Genomic DNA, 17,872 nt, shown 5'->3' on the forward strand with positions numbered 1-17,872 from the left:
TAGGAGTATAGCCGAATGATCGGACAGGTGAGATGGTAGATAAGTTATATTCCTGACTGTCTTATCCAAGCATTTGTTTACCAGTATGAAATCGATCCTTGATCTGTGACGGTACTTATAGTTTCTAAAGGAAAAGCCGGATTTCTGATCCGACCTTACCCTCCAAATATCAATAAATCCGTATTGATGCATATTTTTAATTCGAAGGTCTCTGGATTTAGAGTGAAGCTGTTGTCGACTAGAAGCAGACTTATCCAGCTGCGGATCAAGCACAATGTTAAAATCTCCTGCTATTATCATGGGTTCCGGAAAATGTAACAGCTCGGAGAACAACGTGGCCAGGACAGATGGATCATCGCGGTTAGGCCCATAATAACCTACCATCGTAATGCATGACCCCCCTATCATAACAGCCGCGATTGCCCATCTACCGTGAGGATCGACCTTTTGCTTCAGAAGTCTTGTTGTGATGTTTTTTTTAAATAAAATGACAACCCCTCTTGTATTAACTGTCTGAGACGTAGAAACTGATAGATCTATCCATCTATTCTTTTTTACCAAATACAGTACTTCAACTTCAACCAGGTGTGTCTCCTGGAGAATAATGACCTGCACACAAAAATCTTGGATGTATTGTACAATTGTGTTGGCTCTAGGTTTGGTGCGCAGGCCATTAACATTCCAGGAGAGAATATTAATGGTACTCATAATTGGCATATCTAATGATAATGACTGGGAGTCCTGCTAATACATTCCCCTTGGTATTACTAAAGTGAGCAAGATTCGTCCATTGTTTATTTATAAAATTATCGACCGCCATTTTAGAGATGAGAAACATTTTATTTTTTATTTCCCTAACCCCTTCCCTTGTGAACACCACCCCCCACCCCTGAGGAACCCTTGATTATCCAACCGGAAGGGATCCGGTTTGTGATACCCCTGATACTCTATCCAGGCTCAGACGGGACGTTACATTTTAGAATATTTGAGGACTAAATATACCTAAGTTTAGTGAGCCTTTTGGTAGGGACACTACGATTTGAATATTTGAATAGATAGCTTAAAGTGGTATCTCTATAGGGTTTTATTCAGGGGAAAAAATTCATAAACTCGTGCTCTATGTGATTTGCTATTGCATAATATATATATATATATATTTTTTTTTAATAGAACATTACGTGATATTAAAGTGATTCCCTTTTTTTTTATAATAGTGTCTTCTTTTCTGAGTTAAACTATTATATTTATCTTCTATTAGATAGGTTCATACCGAGCTAAGATTTTTGTGCTTTCATTCATAAGTAAGCTTTATAAACTCTATAAACTGGTATGTGAGGAGAGCCCCCAAACTTTCTCAGGCTGTGATTAAGCTAGAGTTACTTTTTAGAGGTGCCAAAGCTTAACAATAATTCATCTGCTGCTTGGACTGTGCGGACGTTGAACATTTTGTTATTTAGCATGATCTTGAGTGCTGCAGGGAAGCTCAACTGGACAGATGCTCCCAAATTTCTAAATGCCTCCATCCTCCGACCCAGCTCCCACTGTCTATCAAGGGTCGCCCTCGACAAGTCAGAGCACACTTGGAAGGAAAAGCCATCGCCTGTCAAAGATTTTTGTTTTAAGGCCAAATTTAAGATATGATCCTTGAGTTGAAACGTGTGGAAATTCACTAGAATCTTGCGGGGCTTTGCACGTTGCGGATTACGCCTGAATGGATCCCTATGAATCCGCTGAATGTCCAGGTTAAGCTCCTCCTCTGTGTGTTTTAAATTCAGCGCTAAGCATTTTTCTCTCAATTCCCTTGAAGTTGTTTCATGTTTTACGAATCAAGCAACGGCTCCAAGGATGGCCTTGTAGCTTCAACCATGATTCATCTCTACCATCTCTACCATTACAACCACTTTATTTCAGCTGCTCATTGTGAGAAATATCTGCCAATACCTTCCATATGAGGTAGGCTAACCCCTGACCAACACATCAGTGTTCGGCAAGCTGGACTACTCAAATAGCCTGCTGATGGGACGACCCTGATAGGCATTCTCTCCCTTTGACAAAATAGGCAATATAGTTCTGCATACACTGTTCTGCCTGCGCAGGTACTTTCTCACCTCAACATAAAGGCACCACAATTTGTGGCCATCAGCTATGTTTTGGAACACACTATGCAATAATTACTATTGTCTAGGTAGCCATGCCATCCATATTTCAGGTCCGCTCCACCTCTCGTTACCACTGTATTGTTTTAGGTCAAAAAATGTGATGTAATAATAAGTATTATGGGCTCAAAAAGGAGTAACAAACAATTGAATGTTTTAGTAGCAAACATTTTGTTAGCGTTTAAGTGAAAATGCTTTGGCACAATGCAGCACCATGCAAGGTCAATATCTTTCTTGAGAAAGGATGGGTAAGAGAGGCAAGGGAGTACCTTCTGCTATTTACAGCATTTGCTGTTGATTAAATATTGTCTGAAGAAAAGCTGAGAATGTAGTCTGGGAGCTCTTCTGCAGTCACAGAGATTATGCATCAGTCATAGAGGAGGTGGTACATGCAAACCATTAGGTCTTCGCAACCAGGCATACATGGGTCCTGGACAGGCGGGCAACTTAAGCGAAATTTCAGGGGTGAGGGGGGCGGGCTGGAAAATATTTTGGGGAGGGCTAATTCTTCCAACCATAGACAGAGTGGCTGTAAGAAAGGGAGAAAACACAAAAAAAGCCTAATTTACAAGTAAACGGTCTTTTAAAGACCTGTTAAGTACTCGGGTGCGGCTGCAATTAGATGGTCGCCAGCCCGCAAAGCTATGTCAGCCCGGGCTGACACACACGACGAGGGGGGGGGCTAAAGCCCCGTGAGCCCAATGGGTGTTGCGCGCCTGGTCCTGAATACAGAAACAATGGACACCAATGAGAAATTCATGAAAACTCAAGAACAATTGTTTTATCACTCAGATGGAAAATGATGATCATAAAAGTTCAAATATAGGGTTCTGTATGGATAATCTGAGAATTCTAATACGTAAACTAATTGGTGTCAGTGGGAGGAGATTGAGTGATGCAGTGGTGATAATGTTCGTTAGGTAATCAATAGATATGTAATGATTGATAAATATAAGCATTGATGTGGAAAACTGATGTGACGGACATATTATGAACTGGTAAAGAATGGATATTATGAGATGTCATGGTGCTTGAGATGAAGAGATATGGGTAATTATTTGCTGATAATCTAACACATTGTGTAATCTGATACGAAATGGAAAATTTTGATTTGATGACAGGTTGGAGTCTATAAATTCCTGAGATGTGAGTGATTATGAACGGACAAGATATATAGCCTTGTAAACTGATGAGGTGTGGCATATCAGCATTACATTTTAAACAGCATTATGAAGTGATGAGATGTTAAGCAATTCGAGCTAATGTAATCTGGGGAATTATAGACTGATGATGAGTGAGGTACTTTAGGGCCAGTATAGCAGTATGAACAGATGCGATGAGGACTTTATGGGATGATGAGAGGTGTATGATTATGAGTTGATGAAATGATGGTCTGTCGAATGTCATGATATGTTGAACATTTGCTAATGTGGGGAGTTGAGGATTTCAAAGCTAGAGAGACATTTACGTTGGTTATTTATTTACGTTCTCCGCAGATATATATGCTGCCCATTGTCTGTCTTAACTCATTAAGTATTGGTATCTATGAACAAAGGATTTACCAGGTATGCGAAGCTATTGAGGTTTAGAGTACTGTCAACCTACTTGCTAGTCAATTTTTTCGGATGTAGATGGCTAGAGGTTGCAATTGAAAACCCACCATGTGGAAGGTTATCTAACTGGACAATCTCTCGGAAATCTTTTAAAATTGTCGCTCCAAATTACTCTTCATGTTAGATCTCTGTGCCTCCTTCTGAAGACAGACTATTCAGAATCCTTGTGGGCAAGAGACCTTCCATTTGCGTCTTTTGATTCTCTGGTGCATTATGTTTTTTTCTGTCAAGATGCTAAAAAGAGAGTTCCTTTTAAAAAATCTGACCACATTTCTTGTTTTTACTTCTCTAGGGGAGCTACTTCTGTTGTGTATAGATGCAGACAAAAAGGAACCCAAAAGCCATTTGCTGTGAAAATGTTGAAGAAAACTGTAAGTTACTCCTTCAACTTCTGCTTGCTAAGATATATTAACATAATGTAAATTAATATCTGCAGGTCTAAATTGTTTGTAATCCACCTATCAAGAAGAATGTTTATTTATTTTATTTTATTTTAGCGATTGTGCAATCTGATCGTAATTAGTCACTGTTTGCCTGCATTTAAAGAGTGTGAATAATGAATAAGCGGATGTTAAAGTTTGTTACAAAGTTTGATATGTGCTGGCACCTAACAATCTTGTTGGAGCCTCATACACAGTGAAATAGAATAACATTCAAAAATTGTGAATGATACAGATTTAATAATTGTGAATCAGTATTCCCAAATAGCCCTATTGCAACTAATAGCATAGGGAATAGCGACTCTAAGTATAAAGGGTTTTAGGGCAACCCATACAACTTATGGGTTATGATCCGAAATAACCATAGGTTCTATAGCCATGTTGGTCATAGGGATCATACTGCTTGAGGTAAATGGCACAGCAATGCATGAATAATACCCATGCACATGTGAGTAATATGTACATCCACTAGCATCACCATTAAGTAAGCGCCATAAATCGTTAAGCCCATGCACATGTACAAATTGCGTATTAGTACTAAAAACTTTGGGGCATATTACCAACAACTAGCGATAATTATCGCTATGTTGGCTTAGCGGCAATATTTTTATTGCCGAGCTGCGGCGATTTTTATCACTTAGGAACCTTGCTATTATCAAGGTTTATCTCCTAAGCCAGTGGTTCCCAAAGTGTGCGCCGCAGCACCCCGGTGCGCCGTGATGAGAAGTCAGGAGCGCCGCGGTGCCGCGCAGTATGAAAGAAATGCCTCCTTCAACACGGATTGCACGTGCTTCAAGCCCCCTCTCTCCACCTCCCGCCCCCATTCCTGCAATCACAGGCTCGATAAGCTCACCCCCACTTCAAGAGCGCCCGACCGGACTGCGCAGCTGTACCCCCCTTCCCCCCCTTCTAGCTCCAAACACATCCCCTCCGTCACACGGGCCGGCGGCCTTTGTTTCTGTCAGGATGGGGCTCTTTTGAGAAGAGTGGGCAGTGGTGGGTGTGGGGGGAGATAGTTGTACGAAGTAACGCTAGTTTCTCTTCTAACACAGCACCCAGGCGGTTCTCGGTAAACACAACACCTGCTCAGCCTTTCTGTGATTAAGCGGTATTATAAATGAATGCATAAAGTATTGACACAACTTAATTTTTTTGCCTTGTTAGACGAATGCTCCTAGTCCTCATAGACTTCTCGGTGATGCCCTTTCTCCCATTAATGGTGTACAACTTGCCACCTCCTTTCACATTTTTATGTTATGCCTACATACCGCTTTCGTTGTTTCACTAACCTCATGTTTTCACAAAAAAATCCAAATTAATACATATATGGGCTTTTGATCCACCCATATCCTACTTTGGTCTGTAAAACTAGAATTAACATTTTTCTTAAGCCATGCAGCCTACAGAATGGTGGAGTGGGGCAGCCATTAGCTCGCTTTACTGTCGGTGACGGCATATTGCTCTTGTTTCCACATGGAAAGTAGCTGACTTCCGTGCTGACTGTGAGGCAGAGCTGCTTTTATTTCATGGATTTAGTTAAATGTATTATTGCAATGAATAGCTTTTTCTTTCCCCCACACATTCATGCCACTCTTATACAGCAGCACTTTTCTAAAAAAAAAAAAATTGGAGACTTCCAAAGGGCAGACCTCTTAGCTTTGCCAGTGTTTATTAAATGTAGCCTTCATACAGCATTAGCTGTTTCACCATATGCAATTAATAAATGACCATCATTTTTAAACAAATACGTGCAGAGGTGGCTCCCGGTTCAGTTATTTCCATTGGTATATTCAGTTTATTACATTTTAACTCCAGCCGACTATAGGATACAGGCTGGACCAGTGGGTTAACTCACTTGAGCTATGGGCTCTCATGCACTGTAAGTGACAGCGTTTTGTCTCTTCATGTTTGCAAATCCTCCTAAAATATTCCAGTGCTGGAGCTGGCTGGTAAACTAATATTTTTCTTTCCATTCTTTGTCCTTCTATTTTTTTTAATCATTTATTATTATTTTTTTTGTTTAGTCTTCTTTGTATGTTTTCACCCTTTCGGCGCTTATGACGGAACCGTTCCGTCACGCGCCTCGGGTGAGCTGTGCTAGTGACGGAACGGTTCCGTCATGGCCCGCTCGACGCGCCTGCGCGGTGCTGATTTCGCGCCTGCGCGGCGCGTTCTATTGAGAGGGCGCGTTCGTGACGGAACCGTTCCGTCACTAGCACAGCTCACCCGAGGCGCGTGACGGAGCGGTTCCTTCACAAGCGCAGGTGAGCCGTACGACCTCCCCCACCCCCTAGCACTGCGGCGGAATTGCCGCCGCAGGGAAGTGGTTAAATGTGTTCAGATTGCAAAAATTCAAAGTCGATACTATATTTTCCTTCTGCTAATAAGAATCCTATTTTGTGTGTATTAAAACTTGAAGAGGTTCTGTGCCTGTTATCTGTTTTAAGGACAAATAAAATTGTGCGTGACAGTTAAATTTTTAAGAATTTGTACGAAGTGACGCTAGTTTCTCTTCTAACAGCACCCAGGCAGTTCTCGGTAAACAACACCTGCTCTGCAAATAACATGCACCAATAAACTAACACAAACCACCCAACAGGGCAAACCAACTGAGAGAGAGAGGGGGGCCTCCCAGCACAGAGTAGAACCCCCCACCCCCTCCCCACCAGCCACATACACTGAGGGCTCCCCCTCCGTGGTGCCTGCAAATCAATTTCTGCAGGCCACAGCCAATCTCTCCTGGGCACCCAAACCCGAGAACACGCACTCCTGCGCTACGCCCATGCCTGCCAAAAACATCTATTCGACAGAACCTTCGCCGCTCCTCTGGGCCCAGGGACCCCGGGTCCAAGCAGGCCCAAAAAGGATGAGGGTGCAATCTCTAGAAGGGGAGCTGCCAAACAAGTGCAACTGGGAATAATCTCCAAGAGGCGCCGCCTCACCATGCAACCAGAACCACTCCCAAAATCGACAGCATACCCCATCATCCTGTTATTTCTACACACACCAATTCTGTCTGGACAAACATTCCACCTCATCACCACCAGCCAAACAGCCAAATACACAAACAAGCCACTGAAAGACCTCTGCCAAGTGTCTCTCCACACGTGGGAACACATCGCCACATCCCCAGTAACCCTTGATCTGTCTGAGCTAGAAACAACCTCTCGGTCAACATCTGCAGACTAAGCAGCAGATGGCGAACCATGCAGCTCATCCCCAATCCTGCAACAAAGCAGCTTCAGCAAAATCGCACCACTCCAGTGGCGCTTTTCAAAACACAAACCCATGCAGCTAGTAGCACGACGGGTGAAGCACGCCTACATCCATGCAAATGCAGGGCCCCAAGTGGGATGAAAAAAAACAGGGGGGGGGGGTCCCAAAGGGGCGTGGCCGATGCAACAAAGGGCGTGGCCTAAAACACTCAAGCCAAAAATCCATGCCTAGCACAGTGCGCTGCCTGACCCACCGGCAAAAAAATAGTGGGGAGCCACGGCCAACCTCCAACCCGTCAAGGGAGCCACGGTTCAAAAAAGTTTGGGAACCACTGTCCTAAGCGATAAAAATCGGCCGAAATGCATGAATATCGCTGAAAAGTCAGCGATATTCATGCATTACCGAGCTAATGCTCTTAACCATGTTATCCACCTACCAGTGGATAACATGGCTATGAACTGCTCAGGGGCAGGTGTTAGCTTTTGGAGATATTTGCGCTTAGCGCGAATATCTCCAAAAGTTGGTAATAGGAGATAGCGATGTTAGCGACTGTTTCCAGTCGCTAACATCTTGGCACGCCTACTTTGCATGTCATTAGTGATAAATATCACTGACATGCAAAGCGGGGCCCAAGATGGTCGCTATCTCCTACTAGCTGTCGCTAACTGGTGTTAGCGACAGCTAGGTAATAGGGAGATAATTTTACCTCCGCTTTCTTGGCTTTTAAAGCCAAAATAACGGAGATAAACCCCCTTGATAATATGCCCCTAGGTTCATTCTCAAGGTAGCTAACTGATTCGTTCAATCACGCGTATAATTCAATACTCAGTTGAAATTTCCTCCAACAAATTTTTCCACAGGCTGACCATTTGGCTAATTCAAAACGAACAGAAACATTTATATGTGAATGGTCTGTATTGGGCCCATAAATTGCACAGGTGATGAATTTATTTTGTTCAATTTGTACCTGTGTAGCCCCCCACCGGGCATTTGTGTTGGCCAAAGTTTGCAGAATCTGGCTGCGCACATTATACGCGCTAAATATAGTGACCGCTATACTTGGTATTTGTTGTGCGGTACATGCTGAAACATTAATCCCCATCTGGCAAAAAACTTTCAATAGATCTTTGTTAGCCATATGAATTTCCAACACAAACTATATGCAGATTATACGTAGTCAGAAAGGTGCTAATTGCTCTGTCCTTATGAAGAATGTGTGTTCAGCAATCAAACATTACAGCTAATAATGTTAAGTGTGCAAGATACCATCGCATTTATAGATCTTAATAGGGTTTGACTTGGTCATGCACAAACCATTTGAATCTAGGCTCCTGAAATCACATTTTCTTACAATCCTTTCTCCCTATATCTCCTCCATTTCCCCCCAATTATAGAAATATAACGCCAACCCCCTGTGAACAGTACCCATACCCAACCACCCTAGTAAGTAACCCTCATCCCACAGGAAAATCAACCCATACATTGCTGTTGACTATGGCAGGCATTTATCGAGAAACTCTTCATCGTCTTTAGTCTATTGAACACATTTTATCAAATTATCTGATGTTGGGCACTTGTCACATTCTTCCAGGATGTACCTCAATTAGCAAAAACATGTACTACTCCTTTAAATATCAGCTTCTTCATTATAACGCTTAGGTATTGACCAAGTTCTTCCTATAAATGCAACTTAACCAACTGTCGGGTAATGTGATGTTCATACTTCACTCTCAGAATAATCCATTCAAATATTCAGGTCAATAATCCTATCGCCTACAAACAAACTCAAGATGTTATTAAAATATTGCATTTGAATTCATCAGGACCACTGTTCTTTTAACTCTTTGCAGAATTGTGCACATTCATTCCTGTGTATTTTGAATCTAAAGGGTGCTTGTAGGCAAACCTGAGCCCACACTTCCGTAAGTGATTCAATGGTTGTACTGAGCTGCCAGTGCAGCTCCACCATCACATGGCAGAGAATCAGTTCCTGAACATATACTACCATACTGCCATGCTCTTCATTTTGGTAAAGGAAATCTATGTATGCTCTATATTTGTGAATCAAAGACCCAGTCAGATAAATCTGGAAAAGCCTTTCTAAATATTTCAGCCAAAAACACACTGGCATCCTTTCCTCTAGCCCCTTTCTTGAGGTCCAAAACATGCAAATGATGCCGCTACTTATGATTCTCCAAATCCTCAGCCTTCACCTTTAAGCCCAACCCTAAAGAGGCTTTCTCATCTGCCTGTAAATTAATTTTACAGGTTGCCTCCTCATTTTCTGCTGAGTGCCTCTCAAGACTAGTCATCTGCTCCATGATTGTGCCAAGAGGCCCAGCAACTGCTTTTAGGGAATAGTGTGTTTTTATGTGCTCAGATTTAACCATATTGTAATGTGCTTGAGTCTCTGTTCGTTGTGTCTGTAGCAGCTGATTGGTCAACGCACTGGGAGATACCAGCCATCAACTAGTCTGCGACTGTAATATTTGAGCCCGTCTGGTCTGGGGTCTTCGCCTGAGCAAGGATCCACACCTGTGCTCTTCTGCGCATTGCTGTTCAAGCTTCTTTGAGAATTCAGTAGGTTGGGGGGTAGAGAGGGTTGGCAAATTCTTGTCCTACTGAACGAAGGCCTTCATTTGCAGGCTCTCCGGTATGTTGCCACAGTTGCACTCCCAGGTGTGGTTTCAATGTTTGTTGCAATGATGTTTGTTACACTGTATCCAGCTAACCAGGAGAGAAGCAGGGCTTTCAAACATTCTTGAGGCATCCGCATGGCTGACTGTGCTGACTCTGCCACTTTTACCCGAGGAGGTGAATCCTTGCTTGGGAGCTCACAAAGGGGGTTCACAGAGAGCCGAGTCTCAGGGGGGTTAAGTAAGTGCCTCCTCTCATCTCCAGCAATGGCCTCCAGCCCTGTCTCTACTGCCAAACGGTCCAGTAATGATTGAACCCATGGTTCGAGCGGCCATGGTTCTTTCTGTGCAGCAGCCTATGCTGCATGCCTCTGCATGTTACTGCCATGCACTCAGTCCTGTGGTGGGAGCTAGGCCCGGCAGCATTACCGCCACCCTGCTTAGCACCACCCGTGCTTGGTTTTGCCACTCACAGGCCACATGTTTGGCCATCATCATGTCCGCAACGCAGGTAGGTGCTGTGATTAAAATAATGAGCAGGAGTTGGCTCATCCTAAAAAAAAGAAAAGGTGATCCCGGGAATGCTATTACACGCACGCTGAGATTAGGGCTAGCGAAGGTGGTCAGCATGAACTAAAAGCTGCCGCTAAACTGCCTCTATCTCGACCTGAACCCAATGACGTTACACACCCACTATACGCATCCAGCGTGTGCTAATACCGGCAAAGGTTGCCATATGTCACCTAGTAAAAAATAGTGGAAGTGTTAAGCTTCCTTTTCATGTGGGAATTAGCTGTAAACCAGTACAAACATGCTATGCACAATTAAGCAAATGCCACATTTCTGCACAAAGTTTAGAGATCGTTATTATAGGAAAGTTGCCTGTGTTTTATAAAGGTACTCATTATTTTCAAATCAGCCGTGCAGTACTTACACACTTACTTATATCTCTATTGTGTCTTTCTATGATTGAGCTTAATTTTGTCTTAGTGAAAGAATTCTTTAAAGGGGTTGCAACTGGTACCACTTTGCCTGGTGGTTGGGCAGCAAGGAATTGTTTGGTTTGTGTATTTGATTTGAAATAAGGGGTCCTCGTTCTGTTTCAGGGTCTAATTTTGATTGTTGATTGGCGGAAACATGATTCATGATTAGGGATAGTGTTGCTTGATATGATTAAGGGCCGTATTACGATTCTGGCGGTCCGAGGACGCCAGACTCATGGTGCCGTGGCGGTGGCAGTCCAGCCACCACCGCACCGGTGGTCCGAATGCCCCATTAAGACTTGGGCGGTTAGACAGTCATGGTACAGCTGACACTGCCAGGGAACTGCCGTTCTGTGGTGGTGGCCCAGCAGTTCTGAGGCTGCAATATGCTTGGCAGGACTGCCAGGGTCCTGCCAAGCATATTACGAGTTATCGCTCCGCTAAGGTTTTCATGGCGAAGAGGAAACAAAGGGGGCCCTACAGGCCATGTGGATGCTGTGTACAAGCACACCAGTTCCTGCATGGCATGGGCTGTATAGTCCATGCCGTGCAGAAACTGTTATTGGCGTTTCCATTTCTGGACCCATTTTTACAGGCACTGCGGTGGGAACGCCAAAAACCAGCATGCCAGACAGGAGGAAACTCCTAATCTGGCAGGTGGATCAACAATGGCTTGGTGCAGCGGTAGTGTGGTGGTGGCGTACCGCCCGCGCTCCCGCTGTACCAAAAGTCCTAATCAGGCCCTCACTTTTTTCATTGCATTGTCACTTAGGGTTCTAGGAAAAGAAAGAAAAAGGTTTCCAGAGAGCTTGATTCCCAAAGGTATTTGAGTACTTTAGTTGAACTTAGGTGCCCAAATAACTTAATTCACTATTGTGCGCACATTATTATATTGAGACAATATGAATCTACTCTTTGAAATAGATTTAGTCAAAGTAATGTTCCATTCAGCAACTCCGGCCCCTAGGGTGTGTTGTGGATGTCCCAGGAAAGAGATACATGCCTTAGGTCCTAATTTAGAGTTTGGCGGCTGGAGTATGTACCGTTTGCATGGCGGAACATTTCACTACTACAATGATGAGGCTACTCCACCTGCCAAATGTCGCGATTTCTGCCAGCCCCGCGCACATCTCTTGCATTGGCACAAACCACCATCACAGCACTTCCTTTAAACGTATTGAACATTTGATGGACGGCTCTGTCAACATGACGGAGCCTTACTGCAACTCAAAAATAAAATCACAAAGCCCAATAACAATGACCCCCTTGCCATAGAAGAGTTCTACCTTGGTGTGGGGATCATATACACGTTTCCAATTCTCCTTACCGCCAGCTTTTACCTAGCGGTGATGGATCGTGAAAATTGGCTATTTGACCAACCACTCTAAATGGGTTGGTCGGTCAAATACTATTACTCCAATGGCCTTTCCTCTGTCGGGCCGTCAGACGTGTATGTCAGTCGTAGAGACAGAGTAATCTCTGACACCGACTTACTTCAGTGCTGCCTAACTTTAAATGAGGGAGGCAGAACTACAGTTTGACGGAGTGGCTACTACGTTCCCTCATCGATGGAGTAGCCTCTTCACCAAACTCTATTTCAGCAGCAGCACCCCGAGCAGGAAAGAGCGGTAGAGCCAGGTTGGGAGGGATTCGATTGACGACCACGAGGGAAATTTAAATAAATAATACATTTTCCCTCTGAAACCCCTCCCCCCCTCATCCCCCTCCCCTCCCCGAATTCGGCCCCACCACTCTCACCTGCATGGGCAGCTGCTGTATATTAGGCCCTTAGCAGGGCTCGAGTCGGGGTACCACGCGGGTGGACGGCGTCCCCCTACTTATTTTAACTTATTTTACCGGCTGGACGCCGCCCCCCCTGCCCAAAAGCTGGACTGGACAATGATGGCGTTACTTACCGGACCGGCCGCCCCGTCGATCTCCCAACCTTGACGTACTTCGTGCATACGTTCACTCCGTTTCTAATTTCCTTTAGAGCCATTTCCAACACCCCCCACTCCCTTAATTAACACTATTTTGACCCACTGTTGCGTTACACATTAGCAACGCTTTACAGAGTTTGCCAATGAAGCTCATTTCTCGTCTTTCTTGGAACAACTTAGTTTCCCTTCGGAGGGGAATTGAAGCATTCCCTATGAGTATTTTCTTTTCCATTGATAGAAGTCTATGTTGTTTACTTTTCGTGACGTCACTTCATGTCTTTGAGCGTCCCCCACTTCTGTTTTTTTTACCTTTCGTGACGTCACTTCCTGTGTCTGAGCGTCCCCCCACATCTTTATTTAGGACTTGTGTACTGCCCCTTAGTATGTTGACATACACAAGCTTACACGTTTTGAAGGGGTTACTCCTCGGGGTAAAAACATTTTTTGCTAAGTATTACACGTGAGAAACATAAGGTTGAGAAAATGATTTCATAACTACTCCTGGGAAACTCTGACCTTCGCAGCTTTTCTGCAGAAACTGGTGGAATCCTCTCCTTTCCAAACATCTCAGACGTTTTCACACGCCCATGCTGTACGAGCCAATGGGAGTACTCTTCCAACTTCCGTTTATAATCGGTCAATGCAGCTTTTCTTCCTACAAAACAATTCTATGTCTTGTGTAAGTTTGCTGCTTCAAAGACTGTAAATCTCAGAATCAATAGGACATGCAGGAATGTTACGAGTTCTTGACAGCACCCATCGCAATACTTCTGAGGGCCACCGTTAGAGTGGCGCGAGTTAGTCTTTGGTGTTTATTACATGAACTTGCTCGCTGGCAAGTGAGCACCCTGCGCTCCAATTAACCTCTCTTCAAGGTCTCAGCATGTGGAGCGCGCGCTGTCACGCGCGCTGTGTGCGAGATTGATCTGTGCACATCATATGGTCTGAACCCACGTGGGACGGAGGCAGCTGCAGGCCGCGAGAGGCACGCATCTTCCACGTCTGCACACGCCAATTAACATATTCATATGACCTTTTAAAAGGGAAATTAGAGCATTTCTCTGGGGATTTTAATGGGCCTTTCCGTAAAAAAAATTGAATTGCAACAAAAGATTAATGTTCAAGAGAAGATTGCTGGTAACGCAAATAAAAAGCATAGCGTTGTTATGACATTTTTTTGAGGTTACTGTGATTTATGTCCTGTCAGGAGAGGTGAATAACCGTTTTCACCTCATCTCTAGGAATCAAGATATGAATATTAAACATTACACAGTTACATAAGCCGCACCAACTGTACACGTACATCACCTGAATAGATAGTACCGGTCTGCATGTTTACCCTGTGTCCCCAGTGGCGTGGAACCAGGATATTATAGTCAGAACCTCAACTGATATAAATATCATGTCTGAAATATAACTGACAAAAGTATCACCTCTCTGGAGTTAGCATTAAAATGCACCCAACGGGCCGATATTTTGTAAAGGATGTTTAGTGTAGGATATTTTTGTCAGGTGATGTTTTTATCATGTTCAACATACAACGCCTAAATGAACGTTTTTAATAGTGCATTCATGCTTGACACTTTGTGATTACATTATATTTTAAGCATTAACGAGGCTTCATATATGAGGGTGTGCAAAATCACATAGTTTTTTTGTAAAATTGTGAGAAAGTTTTTGTAAAATTGTGAGAAAGTACATAAAAATCAATGCTTCCGTGGTTTCAGGGTATCCCACCTGAATCTTGTGACGTGAGCATGCACTTTGCATACACAAAGTCTTGCAAGATATCAGTTCAAGCAGAAAATTGCATGTGTATGTGTATGCAGAAATGTACACAAAATTGACTAATACAAGTATTTGAAAAATGTCATGAATTTCGCATAGCACAAAATTTGAAAATCCTGTAGATTTCGCTGAAAATTAAAATTTCCCAGGCCTCTTTTTTATGCAATCAACTAAGTTGTATTTCAGTAAATCTTTGCAAATAAAGGACATAGCCAAGGTGTCAAGTACAATCACCACAGAACTTTGCCTTTCAACAAGACCCATAATATCGGACATCTAAAAGGTCCACAAATGTCCATATACATAACCGACTTCATCTTAACATAAATCGTGATATACGCATGGGTACATATCAATTCACTGTTCCAAAATGGGTCACCATCCACACGTCCTATATCCCTGTTAGACCTGTCAGGCCTAGGGTAATCTTACCCCGTTTTTTGCCCTTAGCCTTGTTTTTTTCCATCTTTTTGTTGGACCTAGGTCTCTGTGCGCCTTACCACTGCCAAACAGTGCTGAAGTGCAGGTGCTCTCTCCCAACAACATGTCTGCCACAGGCCCCTGCTAGCGCGGAGTGGCCTTTGTAGACACGCTAGTAGTCAGGAGCAGGCTGGGACATGAGGATACAGTAACACTGCCATCCCGCCTTTTCAGTCCAAAGCCTAGAATGTAGAAGCTCCAGGAACCTTCCAGACTAGGAGAGGGGTTACCCTTTGCCACCTTTAGAGAGTAGTCACCTAACCTAGGGGTATAAGGGGGAAGGAGGGAAACCTGCTAGTCAGTTGAGGCACCACTGGACCTGGGGGAACCTCTGCAGGAGTTTAGGCGTTTGGGCCTAGGGGAGGAACCTACACCACTGGGACTGACTGGGCCTAGGCATTGCTTTTCTAAGTTAGGTGAGGGACTCTGCCAGCCTGCTGATCTGGTCCAGCTTTGGGGAACCCAGGGAACCACCTCCAGTGTGCCAAGGGGAACCATCCTGTCTCTGAAGCCACCAACTCAACCCCACTTCCCCCCCCAAGAAACTACACAAGAAGGGCGCTGGAACCATCAGACGCTGTAAGAAATCACCTACCTGCCACGAGGACTGCTAGGGGATCAACCAGGTAAAAGCGCTGCCCCATCTAAGCACTTCCCTAGGCTCCTGGACTGCTGTTAAATGCCTCCAGGCTACCTCTGGCTCTGCCCCCAATGCTCTGGCAACTCTAGGTGCTATCTTGGCAGAACTGCTGTCTCCTCAAAGCGCTGTGAACTCCTAAGCGCTATCATTTTCAAGCGCTGTCCTGCCCTTGAAAACGCTGTGGCCTGAAACGCGCTCTTGCCCCTCACAATCTCTAAGCACTATCCTACCCTGGGGAGTGCTGTGCTGTTAAAAGCGATGTGGTCCCTCACTGCCGCTGCCCGGTACCTGACAGCACCGTGCCTTGGAAAGCGCTGTGACCGATCACTGCCGCAGCCTGGATTTACCTGCGCTGTCCTGGGGTGCTGCTGGGAAGTGCGCTGGGGCCTGCAAAACACCGCTGTGGCCCAGACGCCTGACCTGCTGTTCACCGCCACGGCCCCCGAAGCCTGGGGTAGGCCGCCGCAGGATTTCTGCAGGCCACGCTGGGCCTCCGAGGCAGCTTCAACCACCATCACGTGATGGGGCACCGGCCGCGTCATAGGCTGCACCCCCGCCAGCTGCGCATCCATTGGTGGAGGCGGCCGCATGCCCACAAGCCGCGCTACGATTGCCGGCTGCGCACCCGCCTCTGCCCCTTGGCTCCCTGATCGGTTTCTGGGCCGGAGGAGGCATCGGAGGCATCGGAAGCCTGGGATGTCTCCACATACTTGCGAGGGGGCTCCAGGGGTGTGAGAGCCCCCCCCCGAATTGCCCAGAGCTGCACCAAGGAGCCAGGGTCTCCCGGAGGCCGGAATTAAAGGGCAACAGTACCCAGGGATAGCGGGGCTGCTGAGGAGCTCCAGAACCCACGAGAGGCAGCCCCGTGACCGCCTCTCCCCTGCCGGAGACTGCAGCTGGGCCTTTTGACCCTGATTAACCCTGTGGTGGCCCTAATTAATACTGCAAGGGCCTGGAATTAGAGGAGAAGTGACCGAGGGCCCCCTGAACTGGGTGTTAACCTTAATTGTTGACTGTTTGTGTGCCTACAGTTAACCCCTGGCTAGGGGAGTGTCCTTTGCAACCTGTCCTGCAGCAGGGAAATGTTTTCCTGTTTCTGATGTGCCATTTAAGCAGAGGTTTATACATTTTAATGAAACACATGCACAGGAAATGGTTTACATTGAGACTGGTCCTATGAAATGTTGTTTATACTGAGCTTGCATATGAGGAATGTTATTGCCTAGCTTGCCCATACATGATAGCGATGTATTTACAGTCAAGTTTGCCTGATGTTTAGGAAATGTCCAAGGCCTTACTTGATGCCTAGAAAAAATTACTTACCTGCCTTGAAGAACTCTAGAATAAAGAGTCTTGTTTTAAACAACTATCTGGTGTGGTGTCATTTTATTGGGTGTGCCTCCCTGTCTCAGTGTGAGTGTGTGCTGCACTTCTGCTTTACACCTAGCCTTCGGGTGCCTACCTGCCTCGCGCCAAGCTACCTCAGTGGAATTAGTGACCCCAGTTCTAACAATACCAAAGTCCCTAAGGGCACATTTCAGATCCAACTTCCATAGCATCTGTAGGTACATGACCGCTGTCACTTCACTGTCGGATAGAACAGAGACAAGACTCTGCTGTCATGGTATCCCACATGATGAGTTCTTCTGGCTTGTTACTGAGATGGGGCAGTCAGAGTTGGTGTAAGCCTCGGGTGCTAGGACAAGTAGACAATGCACAACGCCATTTGGCATGGCGTCCTGGCACTGCTGTCACTGTGTAAGTACAGTGTGCATATAATTTGGTGTGTATTTACATTCCTTCAGAAATGCCCTGATGAGAGGTTGTGTTGACAAACCCAATCTGCACAATAAACGATCTCCATGCATCGCCCACGTATCAAGTTTTCACACCAGCATTCATGCAGCATATTAGAGAGACAAAATAGCATGCTTGACTGAACAATGCAGTAGGAGACTCAATGTGAACTAGAGCTGACAG

The 17,872-nt window shown here is 45.0% G+C and overlaps 1 protein-coding gene across 2 annotated transcripts in view; it reads left to right on the forward strand.

Annotated features, from left to right (window-relative positions):
• CAMK4 (calcium/calmodulin dependent protein kinase IV) overlaps positions 1 to 17,872 on the forward strand; it is a 1,210,775-nt gene that overhangs the window by 495,791 nt on the left and 697,112 nt on the right. For both annotated transcript variants that reach the window (XM_086961011.1, XM_086961012.1), the window contains exon 2: positions 4,062 to 4,140. In XM_086961011.1, the coding sequence (XP_086817137.1) occupies positions 4,062 to 4,140 (79 nt within the window). The remainder of the gene's footprint in view (positions 1 to 4,061; positions 4,141 to 17,872) is intronic.

Source organism: Lissotriton vulgaris, chromosome 3_1, assembly GCF_964263255.1.
Source record: "Lissotriton vulgaris chromosome 3_1, aLisVul1.2, whole genome shotgun sequence".
Classification (NCBI taxonomy): domain Eukaryota; kingdom Metazoa; phylum Chordata; class Amphibia; order Caudata; family Salamandridae; genus Lissotriton; species Lissotriton vulgaris.